Source organism: Brachyhypopomus gauderio, chromosome 3 (genome assembly GCF_052324685.1).
Source record: "Brachyhypopomus gauderio isolate BG-103 chromosome 3, BGAUD_0.2, whole genome shotgun sequence".
NCBI lineage: Eukaryota > Metazoa > Chordata > Actinopteri > Gymnotiformes > Hypopomidae > Brachyhypopomus > Brachyhypopomus gauderio.
The window spans coordinates 25,398,235-25,414,958 of record NC_135213.1 but is presented as its reverse complement, the minus strand read 5'-3'; the positions used below and the strand labels follow the sequence as shown (position 1 = coordinate 25,414,958).

General features: G+C 40.9%; 4 protein-coding genes across 8 annotated transcripts; 2 read left to right on the top strand and 2 right to left on the bottom strand.

Annotated features, from left to right (window-relative positions):
* The first annotated feature begins 97 nt into the window (after window positions 1-97).
* Window positions 98-7,554, top strand: ptges3l (prostaglandin E synthase 3 like). 2 transcript variants are annotated; one of them, XM_077000659.1, is made up of 8 exons: window positions 98-610; window positions 832-945; window positions 1,052-1,118; window positions 1,499-1,597; window positions 2,261-2,350; window positions 2,666-2,725; window positions 2,822-2,848; window positions 7,417-7,554. In XM_077000659.1, exons 1-7 carry the CDS (start codon window positions 582-584, stop codon window positions 2,828-2,830), a joined length of 468 nt encoding a protein of 155 aa, XP_076856774.1. In that variant the 5' UTR covers window positions 98-581; the 3' UTR covers window positions 2,831-2,848; window positions 7,417-7,554. The 2 variants fall into 2 exon arrangements, with proteins under 2 accessions (XP_076856774.1, XP_076856773.1); XM_077000658.1 differs by lacking the exon at window positions 7,417-7,554 and adding an exon at window positions 2,939-3,216 and having other exon boundaries at window positions 99-610.
* On the bottom strand, window positions 5,208-7,560 carry g6pc1a.1 (glucose-6-phosphatase catalytic subunit 1a, tandem duplicate 1). Of its 2 annotated transcripts, XM_077000656.1 has the most exons (5): window positions 7,343-7,560; window positions 7,042-7,151; window positions 6,428-6,533; window positions 6,120-6,235; window positions 5,208-5,992 (listed from the first exon to the last, which is right to left on the bottom strand). In XM_077000656.1, the coding sequence occupies exons 1-5, from the start codon at window positions 7,558-7,560 to the stop codon at window positions 5,487-5,489; spliced, it is 1,056 nt and encodes a 351-aa protein (XP_076856771.1). In that variant the 3' UTR covers window positions 5,208-5,486. The 2 variants fall into 2 exon arrangements, with proteins under 2 accessions (XP_076856771.1, XP_076856772.1); XM_077000657.1 differs by lacking the exon at window positions 6,428-6,533 and having other exon boundaries at window positions 6,120-6,245; window positions 7,036-7,151.
* A 1,715-nt stretch (window positions 7,561-9,275) lies between these two features.
* Window positions 9,276-11,602, top strand: g6pc1a.2 (glucose-6-phosphatase catalytic subunit 1a, tandem duplicate 2). Its single transcript, XM_077000655.1, has 5 exons — window positions 9,276-9,807; window positions 9,919-10,028; window positions 10,203-10,311; window positions 10,417-10,532; window positions 10,639-11,602. Exons 1-5 carry the CDS (start codon window positions 9,578-9,580, stop codon window positions 11,139-11,141), a joined length of 1,068 nt encoding a protein of 355 aa, XP_076856770.1. The 5' UTR covers window positions 9,276-9,577; the 3' UTR covers window positions 11,142-11,602.
* A 62-nt stretch (window positions 11,603-11,664) lies between these two features.
* On the bottom strand, window positions 11,665-16,724 carry aarsd1 (alanyl-tRNA synthetase domain containing 1). 3 transcript variants are annotated; one of them, XM_077000649.1, is made up of 12 exons: window positions 16,585-16,724; window positions 15,060-15,188; window positions 14,730-14,889; window positions 14,580-14,637; window positions 14,316-14,472; window positions 13,925-14,041; window positions 13,437-13,567; window positions 13,277-13,343; window positions 13,059-13,150; window positions 12,909-12,963; window positions 12,598-12,692; window positions 11,665-12,219 (listed from the first exon to the last, which is right to left on the bottom strand). In XM_077000649.1, the coding sequence occupies exons 1-12, from the start codon at window positions 16,612-16,614 to the stop codon at window positions 12,081-12,083; spliced, it is 1,230 nt and encodes a 409-aa protein (XP_076856764.1). In that variant the 5' UTR covers window positions 16,615-16,724; the 3' UTR covers window positions 11,665-12,080. The 3 variants fall into 3 exon arrangements, with proteins under 3 accessions (XP_076856764.1, XP_076856766.1, XP_076856763.1); XM_077000651.1 differs by having other exon boundaries at window positions 16,531-16,666; XM_077000648.1 differs by lacking the exon at window positions 16,585-16,724 and adding an exon at window positions 15,443-15,553.

Below are 16,724 nucleotides of genomic sequence, written 5' to 3'. Positions count from 1 at the left end.
ATATATATATATATATATATATATATATATATATATATATATATATATACTGTATGTGTGCGAGTATATATGGTGTGTGTGTGTGTGTGTGTGTGTAAAGATATCTTTTTGTGTTTGTGCTACATTTTGTGATTTGGGTGGGCTGTTTTGAGTGGTGGGTTTCTTCAGGAAGAATCTCCATCCCCCACTCATCACTCATTACAGCTGCTGGTAGGGAGGAGGAGAGCAGGAGGAAAGGGCTGTGATATTCCCGAGTGTTCCACTGGCAACCTTAAAATGGGAACAGGGTGGCGGGGGTGAGGAAGGCATTCCTCCCCAGCAGCTGATACCATCCACTCTAAAAATAGTCACTGAGCTCCCCCCACACATACACACACACACACACACACACACACACACACACACACACACACACACGCACACACACACACACACACAAATACATGCAGAACCTGAGCACTCACCCACTTTACAGCACCCACTGTTCCAGCACCCACTGTACAGCAAGTCCTGAAAACTGAATCACACAACAAAGAGACCAAGAACATTTACTTCAAAAGCTTCCATCCTGAAGAACCGAGATGCCAAAGATAGTCAGACCCAATGAGTGGTAGGTGACCGTGCAGCTTCTTGTTTGAAATGGAGGGCACTGCATGCTTACAGATTAACATGTGCTTTCCCTACAAGAAGTGTAGGGACACATGAACTGACTAGAGTAATTAATTTATAAATGTTATGACATCACATTGCATGTGAGCTGAAAGCATACTGTTTTGATTGGTTCCTTGAATGTATTCAATTATATGTGGTTTTGACTTTTTGTTTCAAAAGTCAACCAGCCAGAACACTATGGTTTGACCGCAAAAAGTATGTTACTGTGAACTTCGTGGTTCAGAATGCAAAGGATGTTCAAGTTGACATTCAGGACACCAAAATGATCTTAAGGTGAGAAACTCTTGTTATTTTCACTATTACCACATAGGTTGTAGTTTGTAAAATCACAGTTCCATTTGTGATGCTTTTCTTAATCGCCTGCTTCTTTGTTTTGCAGCTGTAAAGATGTTGATGACAACAACATCTATAATGAGATTGAATTTTATGATCGAGTGCACAAAAACGTAAGTTGCTGCTACTGTGCTTAACAGCTCTGTGGAATCTGACCATACATCATGTAACTTAATTCTATAAGCGATGCTAAGTGCTATAAGGGAGCTTTTGTTATGCTGTTTCGTCTGTTTTTCATGTGACATTGGTTATGCACAAACTCTCTCCAGAAATAACCGAACTTTCATTTTTACTTTGGTAATGCTGCTTCCTGCAAGTTTACACAAATCACACAAAGCAATGTCATTGTTAGTCATGTGTTAGCTGCTTGGCTTCTCCAGATAGATAGGGAGGTAGTTTTGGCTCTCAAAACATCTGGCTTTTGTTCAGGTCAGCCACAGTGCTTTGCTATTACACAGCTGAGTTAAACAGCCTACAGTGTTCCTGTCTGTAGGATTCCAGGGAGAAGGTACTCGATCGCACTATTAATGTTTTGATCCGGAAATGGAAGGACAACGTAGCATGGCCTCGTCTCACCAAAGACACAGCTAAGGTAACCTGAATGATCAGGGTCTGCCTCCTACAGCGTTTGATCATCACAAATGCTAGTGTGCACGTGGTCTCTCTATCTATATAGAGCTTTGATGAATTGATTTTACTTTTCAACATCTTAGTGGGCCACACTACAAGAAATGATTAATACTGTGCAGTTAGTTGAATATGAATATTTGAATATATGTGCAATATAACCAGTGAAAAACATTCAGAATAATCAAGATGTACTTCTTGCAAACAAACTGATTAAAATACTGCAAAAGACTCTTCATATGCAGCAGTCATGGAGCCCTCTCCTCACCCTCGTCTCCTCACCCTCCTCTCCTCATCCTTGTCTCCTCACCCTCCTCTCCTCATCCTCCTCTCCTCACCTTCCTCCCTCACCCTCCTCTCCTCACCCTCGTCTCCTCACCTTCCTCTCCTCACCCTTGTCTCCTCACCCTCCTGTTCTCACTCTCCACTCTTCACCTTCCTCCCTCACCCTCCTCTCCTCACCCTCAACTCCTCACCCTCCTCTCCTCACCCTCCTCTCCTCACCCTCGTCTCCTCACCCTCAACTCCTCACCCTCGTCTCCTCACCCTCCTCTCCTCATCCTCCTCTCCTCACCTTGCTCTCCTCACTCTCCTCCCTCACCCTCCTCTCCTCTCCTCGTCCCTACAGCCAGCCTGGTTATCAGTAGACTTTGATAACTGGAGAGACTGGGAACATGAAGAGGAAGATGGCATGGCCGAGTATGAAGAGTATATGGATGTGAGTCCTTCCTAATGCACCAACTACACTCAACACCCACTTATTGAACAGGACCAAACTGCAGTGTGTACAGTTAGTGTGGCCTTGAATCTTGAATCATTGTCTTGAATCATTTGTATTTGCATTTTTCCTATACTTCATGAATGGCCACAGGATGACCCAAATAGTATCAGCATGGTACAATGGATAATCTGTAGTCTGTACTTGTTTAAAAAATCCACCAACAGGAAATAACAAGTAACAAAAAGACTATAATCTAACAAAAAGACTTATTTCACTATAGCAAATTTCAGGATTTCTCTCTTTGACATGTAGATGCTTTCTGATATGAAAACAAAAGGCGAGCCTCCCAGCATGGATGACCTTGATGACCTTGTAAGTATATTAGATGATGACTTAACACACCCATTATATTTCTAGAGCTTCCTATGAATTATTTCATGCATTACTAATGTGTGGTTTTCTTTACAGAGTGATTGAGAAAGAACATTTCCCAAGGTAAATCTACAGTGTGTTATTCATTATTTCTTGGCTTAATTGGGAACATTTTCATGTAGCTTATGAATCTTTATTGTTCCCTCCCAAAAGGTCAGATTGGCTTGGAAAATACATAATAAAGGTCTACGTATAATTTGCTTTGTTGTCACTGTTATGTATATCTGATCACTTGTTAAGTGTATTTTGTATGCCAGTTTTGTATGGAAAATTGGTTTGTGTAATCAAACTGATGTGAAATTGCTGTTTAAGTGTGCCTACAACTTCCAACCCAACGAGGAAAATATCCCAGGATTTGTAAAATAACATAATTTTATGTATGTATATATGTATTGTGTTTTACCATAAAAAATGATGAAAGTAAACACCTACCTTTGTTGTCCTAAAAAGTTTATCCTAACATAATTCCATGTTCGAAGTCTGCGTTGCTCAGCATCCAGCAGTCTGACGCATGGGCCCGTGTTGCTCAACTGCCCTTCAGTATCTTAGATCGTGCCGTCATGCTTCCAAATACGTCAACTCATGAGGGTGACCCACCTCCCTATGTCCTGACGAGGGCTGGAGCATGTTCATGTGGATCTGTTGGAGTGTGTCAAGTGTAAATTTACACTGCTAATGCAATTGAGGAGAAGAAGGGTCCCCTTTATCACTCCACAGGGTAGAGTTCATTGTTCATTGATTATGGTAATAAGGTACACAAAGAGGAAATACCCACAAAGGCGATATTTAAATCATATGGAGAGAATGGGGAGGATGTACATGTCAGTTGGTTAATACATGCCTAATAATCATATGACCTGTCTAAACCATCCTCTTATTACAGGAACTAATGATAGGGAATTCTGTTAAACCAGGGGTGAATTCTACAGTGCTATTAGTACCTCCAACCACAACATATTCATTGACATACATTATCTCTTTGTCACTAACCCAATAATCATTTCTGTATGTTTGAAGCAAAAGCAGTGGATTTTGGACAATTCACGCTAGCCATGTAACCTTCATGTAGAAGTGAAAAACACTGATAAGCTTGTTTGCGCACTTCATGACGTTGCAGAGTACTTGGCATGGGGACAGGTACTCGAGGCCCCCAGCGGGACAAACAAAATGTCCTGCCCTTTGGTCTGATAAGCCCTGACCCCAAGACAACCCTCACCCCAGCACTCACTTGCGCCCCCATGTAGTAGAACACCGTGAAGGTGGAGTTAAATGGGTAGAAGACGACAAGACTTTGGTTAATATTTAATTGTGCTCAACATTAGATTGAACACAGAGAGGGTTTACAAGAGAGCAAAAACATGTATGGATTCATAGCAGCATGTTTTCCCAGTCAAGAATATAGCTGATATGCACAAAAGACTGAATGCATTTGTATAAGTTATCTAAATGTTGATATAGGTGTGCATATTCATAAAATCAGTGAATACTGATCTAAATACTTCTCTGATTTGTTTTTCCTTCTTATTTCTGTATTTTTCCCCCCCCAATTTTTATATAGAGGCATATGAGTTGCTTCTATTTAGGACATACATACATACACATATTCAGAATCAGAATGAATAACAGTTCTTGCCTATGTTGTGTATTAAATTTTTTAATTTTACTTTAGAGTACAAAATTGTAAACCAAACATCAAACCAGTCAATTTGTACATAGTATTTTGCAGACATACATATCTATGTATTTGCAGGAAGAAACTGTACAAATCTGTATGACCATCATTCACTCAGTGGCCCTAGAAGTACTTGTTTTCCTGGCAGTTTCATGTTCTGTACAATAGGGATAAAACAAGACATTGCTATTAACGCAAAAACGTTGCAATGTAACATTGAAAATGGCTAGGATGTTTACTGTTATTCATAAAAATCTAAAATAAAATAAAATAAAAAGTCTCTGTGTTTTTAAACCACATAAAATAAACTTTCACCTGTTAAACCCTGGTGACACTGTGAAACTTAGAAACTATTTATCAGGATTCCACATGAATTTACCATAAGTTGGATAAAAAAAAACACAATAAGACATTTTTAGTAACCTTGAGTGCTGTATAAAATCTAGCAGTGAATGGAGCTGTAACATATGGACACTCATGGTCTTGGCAACAATCAGTAACTCAACAGTTGAGTACAGTATAGAACACCATGTGGTACAGAGTCCAAGAGCTGATAGAAGGACCTTTGGCCATGTTTTCTGAATGACAGAGTCATGTTGTAGTGAATGGACCAGTCTCATTCAGAACTACTGAGAGAGAGCAACATAGAGGAGGAGCTCCATTAACAGGACTTTTCTCCAATGACAAGATGAAGGCATGAAATTAAGTTATCTCGAAGTAAGACAGCCACAGTGAACATTAATGGCGTGTGTTTGTCAAAAACCAAGACAAAGATCAAATATGTATCACTGATGTAGTCTTCAGCCTCAACCAGCTCCAAAGGTTTGTCAAAAAAGGAGGAGTGATTTTTGAATCACTCTCCCAATTTCTTCCTGCATGTGTCATCTGAGAAATTTCCTGATTAAAGCCAATACTCTTAAAACAATACTTAAAGACCTCAAAACAATAGTGGTGATACAGGTCAGATTTTAAGATTTAATACTTATCACTTCCCATTTAGTTGCACCATTGCAATATATAAAACACTAGCTATATGTTCTTTTTGTCATTCCTTCCCAGTATAAACCAGGATATGCCACCTGGAACAAGTGTAGTGGGAACCAGCAGGGCTACAGTACTCTTAGTGAATGAGAGAAGGTAGAAAAATACTTGGTTATGGGAAGAAAAGGTCATAGAGTCCAGGAGCTGCAAAATAAACACAGACAGACCGATGCAGCCGATCCTGAAGGGGGTGTTGCTGCTCTTCTTGGTTTTAGTGTAGAGAGGCAAGTGCAGGCCCAGGCCCAGACCAAACAGCGTCCCCATGTTGCGCAGCAGGCTGGCGAAGGGCGTGGTGTCCATGTGGACCCAGGCTGGGTTCTCACACCATTTCTGGGCTTTCTCTAGAGTCCAGAGCAGATCCACTCCCACAGCTTTCAGAAGCATGTAGAAGCCCACAGCAAAAACTAACAGGAACAGAGTGATGTTGAAGTACTTCTGCAGACTGGCACGGTAGATCCACTGCTGTCTTGAGAATATCGCAGCTACAATTATCCCTATCATCAGAATCAAGAATAGGTTGAAGTTAAAGCATCTATTTAGTGATACACATAATAATTATAAAAAGACGCAAAGCCCAAATACTTTAAAAACAATAGCGTTGTTAAATGGAGATGAACCCACCTGAGATTACACCACTAATAACCTGGTGTGGAAAGTGGGCAGCAACATAAACACGGGACATGCAGATCAGTAACTCCACCAGACCAAACAGGACCCACAGCACCATCTGTAAACACCTGGTTAGACAACAAGTCAGATTAGTACAACATTTGATCCAAACCAATATGTTAGATGTGTCCATTCAGTGCAATACTTTTGTGGTATCAGATCTCCAAATGATCTGTGTGTATGGAAAACCAATTTTTAGTACCAAATTCAATTATTAGATTATATTAGGTTGGTATCGCTTTGCTTAACTGCAAACTCACCAAAAGAGTACAGTGGGAGGTTTTCTAAGAGCAGCAGTAGACAGCAGAGCTGTGACCATCACAAATCCAACCCCAGCAGATCCCATCGCATGACCTGAGGGACTTCCTGAAGAGAGGAAAGCAATCCCAGTGTTTTTTAAATTAGCCACAGGCTAGTTGTTAACCTGTTAACCTTAAAAATTAATATTTTATATTCAAATGGTTAGTTAGTGTATTTTCATCGTAATTTAGACATACATGTCAGAATGTAAAAGTGGTTTTGGAGTGAGAAAATAGATTATTAATCAGTTAGTTCTCTGATTTAGGTAAAAATCAAGTAAACAATATAACAACAAATGCCTCATACTACCATCTATTAGGATTAGATTAGGCATAAAAAAATCAATAGTAAAGGGCAAAGGTTGGCGTTGTGCTCAGAGTGGTTTAATTCAGGTTGAGAATTGCTTCTTATCAATCCCTTCTTAGTGGCTTAATTACAAATGTAGCCCTTTATTTAGAACATTAATCCAGGGATATATCCAGTGCAGAACATGGAACATGGGAACTCAACTGCACATATAGTATGAATCCATATAATCAGTGTAAATAAATACTATCATTCATAAAGATTATACCTGGTCCAGTTTCACATGTGATAGGAACTTGTCTGAGTACAGGTACTCCTTCAGTGCCATAAAAGTTGGTCTCATGAACCCACCAGTAAGGCCTTTCTCCAAATAAAATCCTGAAACATGAAAAACAAAAGTGACCTTTTGTCTTCATGCATGTTATTTTAATCACGTCACAGTTTAAGAACAACTTTATCAGTAACACATACTGAAGAATTCCTGCACTTGTTAGAATGTAAGCCACTTAAATTAAGATAAAAGAATAGTGTGGGCCGATCAAAAGCAATAATGCATAAAGCCATTTTACCATTTTAGCACCAGGTTAAACCAGTCCCCCACCACAGCCACCCAGATCAGCTTAATGCTCACGTCCCTTTTCAGGTGGAACCAGATGGGGAAGAAGATGAAGAAAGTGGTATGGAGATCAGCCACAGAAGAGGCCAGCTGAAACCAGCTCTCATAGGCGCTGTACTCTGTCTGCAAACGGATAGCCAGGCTAACTCCCCAACTGTGGAGCAGATCCATAGTGAGAGCCCAACACGGGTTGCAGGTGCAGGGGTGGCCCCACCGTTGGGTGGCGGGCTCTGAGGGGGCAGACTGTGGGCACTTTGGCAGCTATGCGTGGCTTTGCCTCTTGCTCAGATCTCAACGTCCCCTCCGGCGGACTTTATTCAACGCTGGGCGTTCTTGTTTGCTGCACTCCTGCGGATGTTCACCAGGGACGTTTGGGGCCTGCGACCTTTTGCTTCTCGTGACGCTGATGGGGCAAACGCTGATAGCAAATCAGAGAACACAGTGATTGGTTGTGAGCTTAAACACACAGAGGATGATGTCATCAATGCAGGCATAGTAAACGACTATAGTAAACAGGTTTAAATCTGAGTTTATTTTTAAATAATGACAATAGAATTATATTTACATTTACAGCATTTAGTACTACTTACAATGCTGCTTTAATTACTTAGTTAAAGTATTCTAAGTTAGGAATATTGTTAGAGTCCAAAAATATCCTTAACCAAGACCATGCCAGAAGCGTCAGTGCTTAAACCTATAATGAAATGCCCTAGAATACACTGCAATGCCTTTAGAATACACTGCATGCCCTTAGAATTCACTGCAGTGCCTTTAGAATACACTGCAGTGCATTTAGAATACATTGCATGCCCTTAGAATACACTGCAGTGCCTTAGAATACACTGCAATGCCTTTAGAATACACGGCCTTCCCATTAGAATACAATGCAGTGTATTCTAAGCACAGTTCCAGAACAATTACTAAGCATGACAGGTCCAGTGCAAAAATAACATCCTACAAGTGCTTGATTAAGGTTCATTAAAGAGTTCTCCAAAGTGATGAGTCTTCTGCCAATGTCTGGAGACAGTCTGGGGCTGTTTGGACAGGCAGTGGAAAGTCATTCCACCCACTGGCTGCTGTGATAGATATGAGTCTTAATGCCTGACTCCCACAAATCATGAAGGATGGTGGGTGAAGCCAGGCTGAACTTGAAGCTTGAAAGATTTGAGGTAAGTATCGGGTTTGGACTGTTGCGATAAAGTAGGAGGGAGCAGGGCCATTTTTGGCTTCTCAGGCCATCATCGGAACATAAAATCTGATATGAGCAGTTACACGAAGCCGTGAACTGAATGGGGCAGTGAAGAGACATGGGAAGACCACAGTGTAGTGAGTATATTAGACTACTCCATAAACAGTATGTAAAATTTTACTGTGTATGACAATGCTTCAGTTTAAAGGGTAAGTATTTTACAATACTAAATACTATTGTTTCTGTATTGTTTGCAAAATCTGTTGCTCTAGTGAACTCCACAGTGTGTTGACGTATAGTAAACATTTTTTTTATTATACCCCTCCCCCACCCACAAACAAAACAGAATGAAAATCAATAGAAACGGATTTTCAAAGAACCATACTTCTGTTCTGTTTTTTTTTTTATCATTGTTAGGTCTGTACAAAATTGTGAACACTGACAAAATTCACTTAAATTTCAGTTATTCATATTTGTCAAGCAGAAATTACGCAGAAGGGAAGTAGCGAAGTGGAGATATTGAAACTATAAAACTCTTACTGCAGAATGCATCAATAATGATAACAGCAATAATATTATATATAACATATAATATTATTACTACATGTCACTCAAGTAAATTGCAGAGCAACGTCTCCTATTTAATTTGGGAGGGGAATAAGCTTTCTCTTTCACATGTATCTAGTTAAAATAGTAACTAATAAAAACATTCACTGTCCTTGTTTTTGAGTTCAGCGTGAGTTTGAACCCTGCCACCATCACCCTTGCTTCTCTAAGCTTGTTTGTGTTCCATCTCCTTTCCACAAACATGCTGTTAACTTTTTTTCTGTCTCCCCCCTCCCTTGTTTTATTACACATGTGCAAGGTCCAAAGATCAGTCCTGTCCATGCGTTCGAGTGGTGGGCTTGTCCGTATAAAAACCAGAGCCTATGGGCTTCAGATAATCACTTTAGTCTCAATAATCAACCGACAGCCTTCTCCTACGAGAGGATCCTGAGGATGGATACACTCATGGATGCCATGCATGGCTATGGGGTGAGCACCACCCAGTATCTGCAGACCCACTACAGGGATGCCCAGGGATGGTTCCTCTTCGTTTCTTTTGCTGCAGACCTACGCAACACCTTTTTTGTATTCTTCCCCATCTGGTTCCATCTGAGGGAATCTGTAGGCATCAAGCTCATCTGGGTGGCAGTAGTAGGAGATTGGCTCAACTTAGTCTTCAAATGGTATGTCAGACGCCTTTATTGATATTATTTTGTGCTCTTATTAGAAAATATATTATTTGTGTAGCATGAAATTCAAAATGTAAAAAGACTTCTATTTTTATTTTGTCTAAGGATCCTGTTTGGCGAGCGTCCCTATTGGTGGGTTCATGAGACACCCTACTATAGCAACACATCTGTACCAGACATTGAACAGTTCCCCATGACCTGTGAGACGGGACCAGGTGCGTCCATATCACACTTGCATGTCCCTGTCTCTTTCCTCTTAACTCACATGGTGCACCACAAACAGGCCTTATCTACGGTCGTATCCCATATGGAACACACTTTAACATTTTGGTAACAAGACATAGTAGATTGAAACCGCAGAACTGAGGTGGCCTGTTGTGCGAATGCAGGTAGTCCGTCTGGTCATGCGATGGGTGCTGCTGGCGTCTACTATGCCATGATCACATCAATCCTCACCATCATGCTGAGCAAAAAGACGACTTCATCCACGAGGGCAATGTATGTCAGGCTTCGATAAATATCAGTAACCGTGTCAATAATTATTTCACATTTGGATGAATCTTGAAGACTTTTTTTCTTATGTTGCCCTCCCTCCACCATCAGGTTCCTGAGAGGCTCCCTCTGGACTCTCTTCTGGACAGTGCAGATCTGTGTCTGTCTCTCAAGGGTCTTCATTGCTGCTCACTTCCCTCATCAAGTCATCGCTGGTGTTATAACAGGTCAGTTATTGTAACTTTAAAAGAGTTGTAGCAGTAACGTACAGCTTATAAGCAAAGCGAGTTTAAGGTCTGGGTGTATAAAAATCCAATCCAATTTACCTCACAGGCATGATTGTGGCTGAAGCCTTCAACAGACAGCAGTGGATCTACCATGCCAACTTACAGAAGTACTTCAGCATCACTCTGTTACTTCTGTCCCTTGCTGTGGGCTTCTACGTGCTCCTGAAAGCTGTGGGAGTGGATCTGCTCTGGACTCTAGAGAAAGCCCAGAAATGGTGTGAGAACCCAGCCTGGGTCCACATGGACACCACGCCCTTCGCCAGCCTGCTGCGCAACATGGGGACGCTGTTTGGTCTGGGCCTGGGCCTGCACTCGCCTCTCTACACCGAGACCAAGAAGAGCAGCAACACCCCCTTCAGGATCGGCTGCATCGTCAGTTCTCTTCTTCTCCTGCACCTCTTTGACTCCATCAAGCCCCCGACCCACACGGCCGCCCTCTTCTACCTGCTCTCCTTCTGCAAGAGTGCCACGGTTCCATTGGCCACCGTCAGCATCATCCCCTATTGCGTGTCTGGAGCCCTGACTTTACCGAGCAAGAAACAGCTCTAAGACCAGACAGAACTTAAGAAGAATGAGACTGACAAGGCTAACACAAACTATAAACGGTATTTCCAGGTGCTTCATTGTCCATTTGCACATACTTTGTTTGTTCATGCATTACTGTTTGATACAGCTGCATTGTGTATATGTACAAGTTTTGTTATCCTTCCAGAAGCTTAGTTAAGCATTGGAAAATGATGATGGTGGTCTTATTTAATCTCATAACTTATGTCTTAGTGTTGTTAGGTGTACAGAAAATAGGCTTGGCAACTAAACCAAGCATACAAAAGATTTTGTTTAAAGTGAGGTTCATTTTTGAGAACTGAGATGTTGTGTGAGGTGAAAGCATTTTCTTTTAAATAATCTAAAAGACTATGTATTTTTGTCTCTGTATGTATGGTTCTGAGTGCTACATGTGTTTTCTGTAAAATTCTATTTTTGAAATTTTCATTTTTAATAAAATATTTAAAATATACAATTATTTTTCTTTTCTTCTACCATTTCATTTTTAGAAACAAGATACACAAATGACACTAATATGCAACAATGGTGCCTTCTGTCTATTATAAATTAAACCGGTACACAATTCATCTTCAAACTGTACAACAAAACATTTTAAAATAATATACACAATTCCTTTTCATAAAACATGAAAATTTACTTTTCATTTCTTGTGTGATTTTTAATTGATACACAGATGTAAAACCCTGCAAAAAAGGTTGTTAATTAATTTGAAGTCCACCAAAACACATACTAGACAGATTTTGATTAAAATGATTTCTGGTCAGCAGAACAAATTTTGCTGCCAAAGGCAGCCAGCTAAAGAGTTTGTTGGTGCCTAAAACATAATTATCTGACCAATTAATTAACCTCTGACTTTATTAACTCTGACCAAAGCATGAGGAAAGTGGGGGTGTGTGGGCAGTGCCAGACTTGAGCCCCGCCCCCTCACTCTTCTCCTGCACTGCGTCTGCGGCTTTGCTCCTGCACCAGGGTTTCGGCTGCCGCTCGCTTAGCCAAGCTGTTGGCTTTGCCTTGGAATCGGCCGCTCTTCCCTGAGCCTTTTCCCTGCAGCAGCTCGGCCACCCTGCACACCAACACACACACAGGTGCACACAAGTAATTTCTCCGCCAGCCTGATGGCTCACGCAAAAGGGCAACAGGAGAACAAAGGCCTGCCTTCCAGTTTGACCGTTCGGTTCAGGCAGCTAGTTGAGAAATCCCACTTGTTGTTCCTAAATTTGCACTTAACTTGGGAGGCAAATGTGTCTTTATTTCACACGTGACACCTAGTGGAGGAAACCATGTATTGCAAAATTTAACAACTTTTACTGAACTCATCATTATTAAGAATACTCTGAGGTAGTCACAGGGTAATGTGTCAGGGAAAATGTGTGCATTATCAAGTCCTAGTAAAGTCACATTTAAGTGTGACTTAATGAAGCTCGACAGCCATGGTCCTTACCGCGGCCCAAACTCGGTTATGATATCCTCAGGCCCTGCTAGCAGGAAGAGTCCTGCTCCCTTCTCTTCTCCCACGGTCAGAAAAATGACTGTGTCCTGTAGATAAACACATCACAACTGTCTGACACTGTAAACCTACACCATGCTACTGGATGGTTTTCTTTGGAGCTTGAATATGCACATTATGAAAACATGTAGACTTAATTACTTAATGCTAATGTAAAGCTCATACAAATTATTATACACACACACACAGGCATAAAATATATAGATAAACAAGCTAATTTCTATATAAATAATTTTAAAAAGCACCTTAAAGCCAATTTCATTGGCAATGATGTTCATGAACTCATTGTCACCATCTTTACTGTGGAAAAGATCAATAAACAGTTAAAATATTCATCTTGGTAATTGATTTAGGTGGTTTCTTAGGATTAAGGGCCATTTCAAGCACAAACGCACTAATGAAAGCTGAAGAAGTTGCCTCTGTCCGGGCGGCTTTTGAAGTCCTGTGCTATCAAAACGGCCATGTCGCGGAGGATAGTGAGGTTACTCTGCAAAGAAAATGTGTGCTTATCTGAAAATGTGTCTATGTGTCAAACTGGCTTTTGACTATGTGACAGAGTGAAATTACACTGTAAACAGTAACATGGGACAGTGTACATGGGAGTTTGTTTTACCTTCTGAAGACGCTTTGCAGTTTTCTGTAGTTTGTCCACTGCGTCGACATGCTCCTCTGGCAATGTTCTGAGGGATCACAGGCATCAGAATGAGTGTGTGTGTGCAGAGCACGAGAATCACAACCAGCTATTGGAATTTCTCACTTCTTGGCCAACTCACTTCAGGAAGGCCGTCAAGGACTTCTCAGTGGAGTAGCTCTTCTCAACATACTTCAATACTCTGTTCCCAGCTATGAAAATTAAGTTGGTCTTATTCTTCTTCCCCTTCTCTGTCCCCAGAATCTTAATCACCTTTTGATTATATAAAGCAATAAGAGCCCATCAAAATAAACTGGACAGTTAACAATATTGCGTGTGATCATGTAGTAGAGCAGGTAAACAGCAGCACATCTCAAGACAGAGTGCCTTTATGCCACAACAATACCAACACACATCACCTGCTATTAAAACCCACAAATAATATGGTTTTAGATGTGTTTTCGTTCATATAAGCCACAAGTTACGTGTTTATAACTGTGAGCCTTGGCACAGGGTTTCAGCTTTGCAAGTTTGACATATGCTTAGGAGTCTCAGTGTAACACGTAGTATAAGTGATCTTGAGCAGTGGCACTGAGATGGGCCTAAACTGTCTCAGCATACCCGCCTCACCTGGAGATCACTCAGATTGGACACGTGGGTTCCACAGCACATGTTGGCATCTATGCCCTCAATGTCAATGATCCTGATGGGACCTGCATGGTCATCTGGGAGTCCTCTGCTTCTTACCTGTTTACCCACATGCACATTCTGTCAAAGCATAATAAAGGCTACGAAAACTAGCCAATCAATAAACATTTGTAGCAATCTTTTAACAATCTATAAACTTGCAGCCATCCACACACTTTTATTTTGCATATTTGGAATAGCCATCCACTCCCATTAGTTCTGGAGGCCTCTCTCTCTCTCTCTCTCTCTCTCTCTCTCTCTCTCTCTCTCTCTCACACACACACACACACACACCTCCATACCTCCCACCCCCAACACATACACAAACACCTACCTTCTCCACAGCAGGATCATCTTTAGACAGAAGCTGCACATTGACTGGGATGTGCGCACGGATCTTTTCATTGACTGCAGCCTCCAGGGCCTCCATCTCTCCTGGTTTTACAGTGGCTGTGTCCAGCTCAATACTGCTGCGCTGTCTGCCTAACTCCCTACAACACAAGACATTCAGAACACACAGATGCGGTGAGCTGAAGCTTTACAGAAACCATCACATCACTATTTATTATATTCAGAAGATAATAATCAAGGGTCTTACCATGAAGTAGTTTTGTAACCAAGCATTGCGTCTGCCAAGGCAGTGATCAGATGTTGCCCTGTTTTAAAAAAATGATAGAAGAGACAAAACCTTTGAAAGTGATAATTCCTCATGAGTAGTCAAAAACACACCCATCCAGTCGATGCCCACCTGAATGCTGCTGCATGTGATCAAACCTCCGCTCCCAATCCAACTTCAGCCGCACCTCCTGCCCTTGCTCTAATGCAGAGGTGACAAAGTGCAGCGCCTCGGGCCCTTGTCTCGTAACTCGTAGAACCAGCGAGCTTTCAATTGTTCCATGGTCATCGGGCTACATATAAGTCATATTAAATAAATCAGAACTTAAAAAGAGGATGCGCTTATTATTCAAATTAAGGGCACGGCATGAATCATATCATGCTCATATCTTCATTTTACATCGCTGGCAAAAACAAATGGTAATGTATTATTATTCAGGTTAGCTTAATGACAGAAACTCACCTGCCCTCCTCCTTCGGGGAACAGAATGGTATCATTTAGTACCACGTTGAAGCCCTTCACCTTTTCTTTCTTCCCGTTGCTCTCTAATTTAAGTTCGGCAGGAGCGCAGGACACCACAGACGTGATAAACTGAACAGCATAGACACGAAAAGCGGATGTTGAAAACACAAAGACATTTAGAGCTGCAGACTAGGTTAACTAGTTAGGGTTGTGAGGTAACTACAGAGATACACGGCAGGTAAGTAGATTAACTCGCTAGCTAGAGTCGCCGGTATCTGTTGGGTACTGTGACCCAGCTAATTTAGTTACAACAGGGGGAAATCAAGACTTGATATATTTTATCCCACTTCCATGCATAACACATACAACAGATATTCACATACTTCTTTCATATAACTATCCCTCTGACACTGGAAAGCCATTATTACAAGCGCAAGGGAAACTAAAAATGTCAACGTGCTGCAGCACTTCCAAAATAAAAGTCTCCTGTTGCCTCAGGAGCAGGCTTCATTTTCATTTTTGTACTGAACTACAGTATCCTGTAAACGTTATTAAATATTATTTAAAATGTAACAAATTAAAATTATTTACTGTCCTAATTATGTTTATATTTTTTGTGACATTTCCCTCTGTTACTTATGGAGGATTTGAGCAGTGCAATCTGGATCTGAGTTCAACACATTAGCATTTTTAAATCCATTTTTCTTGTCTTGAAGTTGTTTAAATTATATTTGAAAACATTGACATTACATTTACTTGTATGCGCCATGTGTCATATTTGTGTCACTCACACATATATCCTTTCTCGTTTTTGTACTATTGGAAATATAAGTGAATATGTTTATTTGTGCTATCGTTGCCTTTCTTCTAGTAAGTTATATTCTTGTCTATTCTCACAAGACAGAAAAATCTTGCCTGCACATTCATGTGCAGTTACACTTCTGTTATTTACTGTTGTGCAGGATATTATTTCCCCCTCCCCTTGTTCAGGTGTGCTACGTTGAATTGTCATAGTAGAATCATTGTAGAAGTTCCAGTGAATTATTTTCACATGTTAATCGTGTTTAACTAAGCCTATCGAAAGAGAACATATTGATAATGTTATAATTTCATGCAGTGTAGACTAGGGCAAAAGCGGCTTAACTGCAGAATGTATTTAACAAACAGGTATTTTTTCAGAGGTATTAAATGTGGGGGTCCGTTTCACACACAATTACATGTGAAACCTTATGGCATCACATGCTTAAATTCAGTGTGGCAACAATTCCTTCTCTTATCTGAACGTTTAGAGGCCATTCTTTTATTGTTACCTGTGCTCTTGAGATCATTTAATAAAAAAACGCTACAGTGTCAAATACTTAGCATTTATTTGGCTGTTTAAACTAGCAATTTGTGCTTTATTTCTTTGTTTTTATCGCATTATCGCATGAACGAACTAGCGAGGGGTGTGTGAAATAACACGATATTTTACCATTCATGCATTAGAAAGAAGGGTACAATATTTTTTTCTTGCAGTAAGTGTCACCGTGAAGGGAATCGTGCAGTAGCGCAGCATTCTTGTAGCTTGCACTTTCGTGAGGTGGTCCAGTTGCAGAAGGAGCTGTGGTCTGTTAGATCACCCCCACCCTGCCGGATCCTTCGCCTCCTCCGGATCCCCAATCTTGG

Coding starts and splice junctions, on each gene's coding strand:
- ptges3l (XM_077000659.1), top strand. CDS start 582: ATGCCAAAGATAGTCAGACCCAATGAGTG. Junction 1,119..1,498: donor ATGATCGAGTGCACAAAAAC/GTAAGTTGCTGC, acceptor TCCTGTCTGTAG/GATTCCAGGGAGAAGGTACT. Junction 2,351..2,665: donor AGTATGAAGAGTATATGGAT/GTGAGTCCTTCC, acceptor TTTGACATGTAG/ATGCTTTCTGATATGAAAAC.
- g6pc1a.1 (XM_077000656.1), bottom strand. CDS start 7,560: ATGGATCTGCTCCACAGTTGGGGAGTTAGCCTGGCTATCCGTTTGCAG. Junction 6,534..7,041: donor CACATGTGAAACTGGACCAG/GTATAATCTTTA, acceptor TCCTCTCTTCAG/GAAGTCCCTCAGGTCATGCG. Junction 6,236..6,427: donor CCTCCCACTGTACTCTTTTG/GTGAGTTTGCAG, acceptor TTGTCTAACCAG/GTGTTTACAGATGGTGCTGT.
- g6pc1a.2 (XM_077000655.1), top strand. CDS start 9,578: ATGGATACACTCATGGATGCCATGCATGGCTATGGGGTGAGCACCACC. Junction 10,029..10,202: donor GACCTGTGAGACGGGACCAG/GTGCGTCCATAT, acceptor GTGCGAATGCAG/GTAGTCCGTCTGGTCATGCG. Junction 10,533..10,638: donor CATCGCTGGTGTTATAACAG/GTCAGTTATTGT, acceptor TTTACCTCACAG/GCATGATTGTGGCTGAAGCC.
- aarsd1 (XM_077000648.1), bottom strand. CDS start 15,481: ATGGCTTTCCAGTGTCAGAGGGATAGTTATATGAAAGAA. Junction 12,964..13,058: donor AACTTCTTCAGCTTTCATTA/GTGCGTTTGTGC, acceptor TCTTTTCCACAG/TAAAGATGGTGACAATGAGT. Junction 12,220..12,597: donor ATAACCGAGTTTGGGCCGCG/GTAAGGACCATG, acceptor GTTGGTGTGCAG/GGTGGCCGAGCTGCTGCAGG.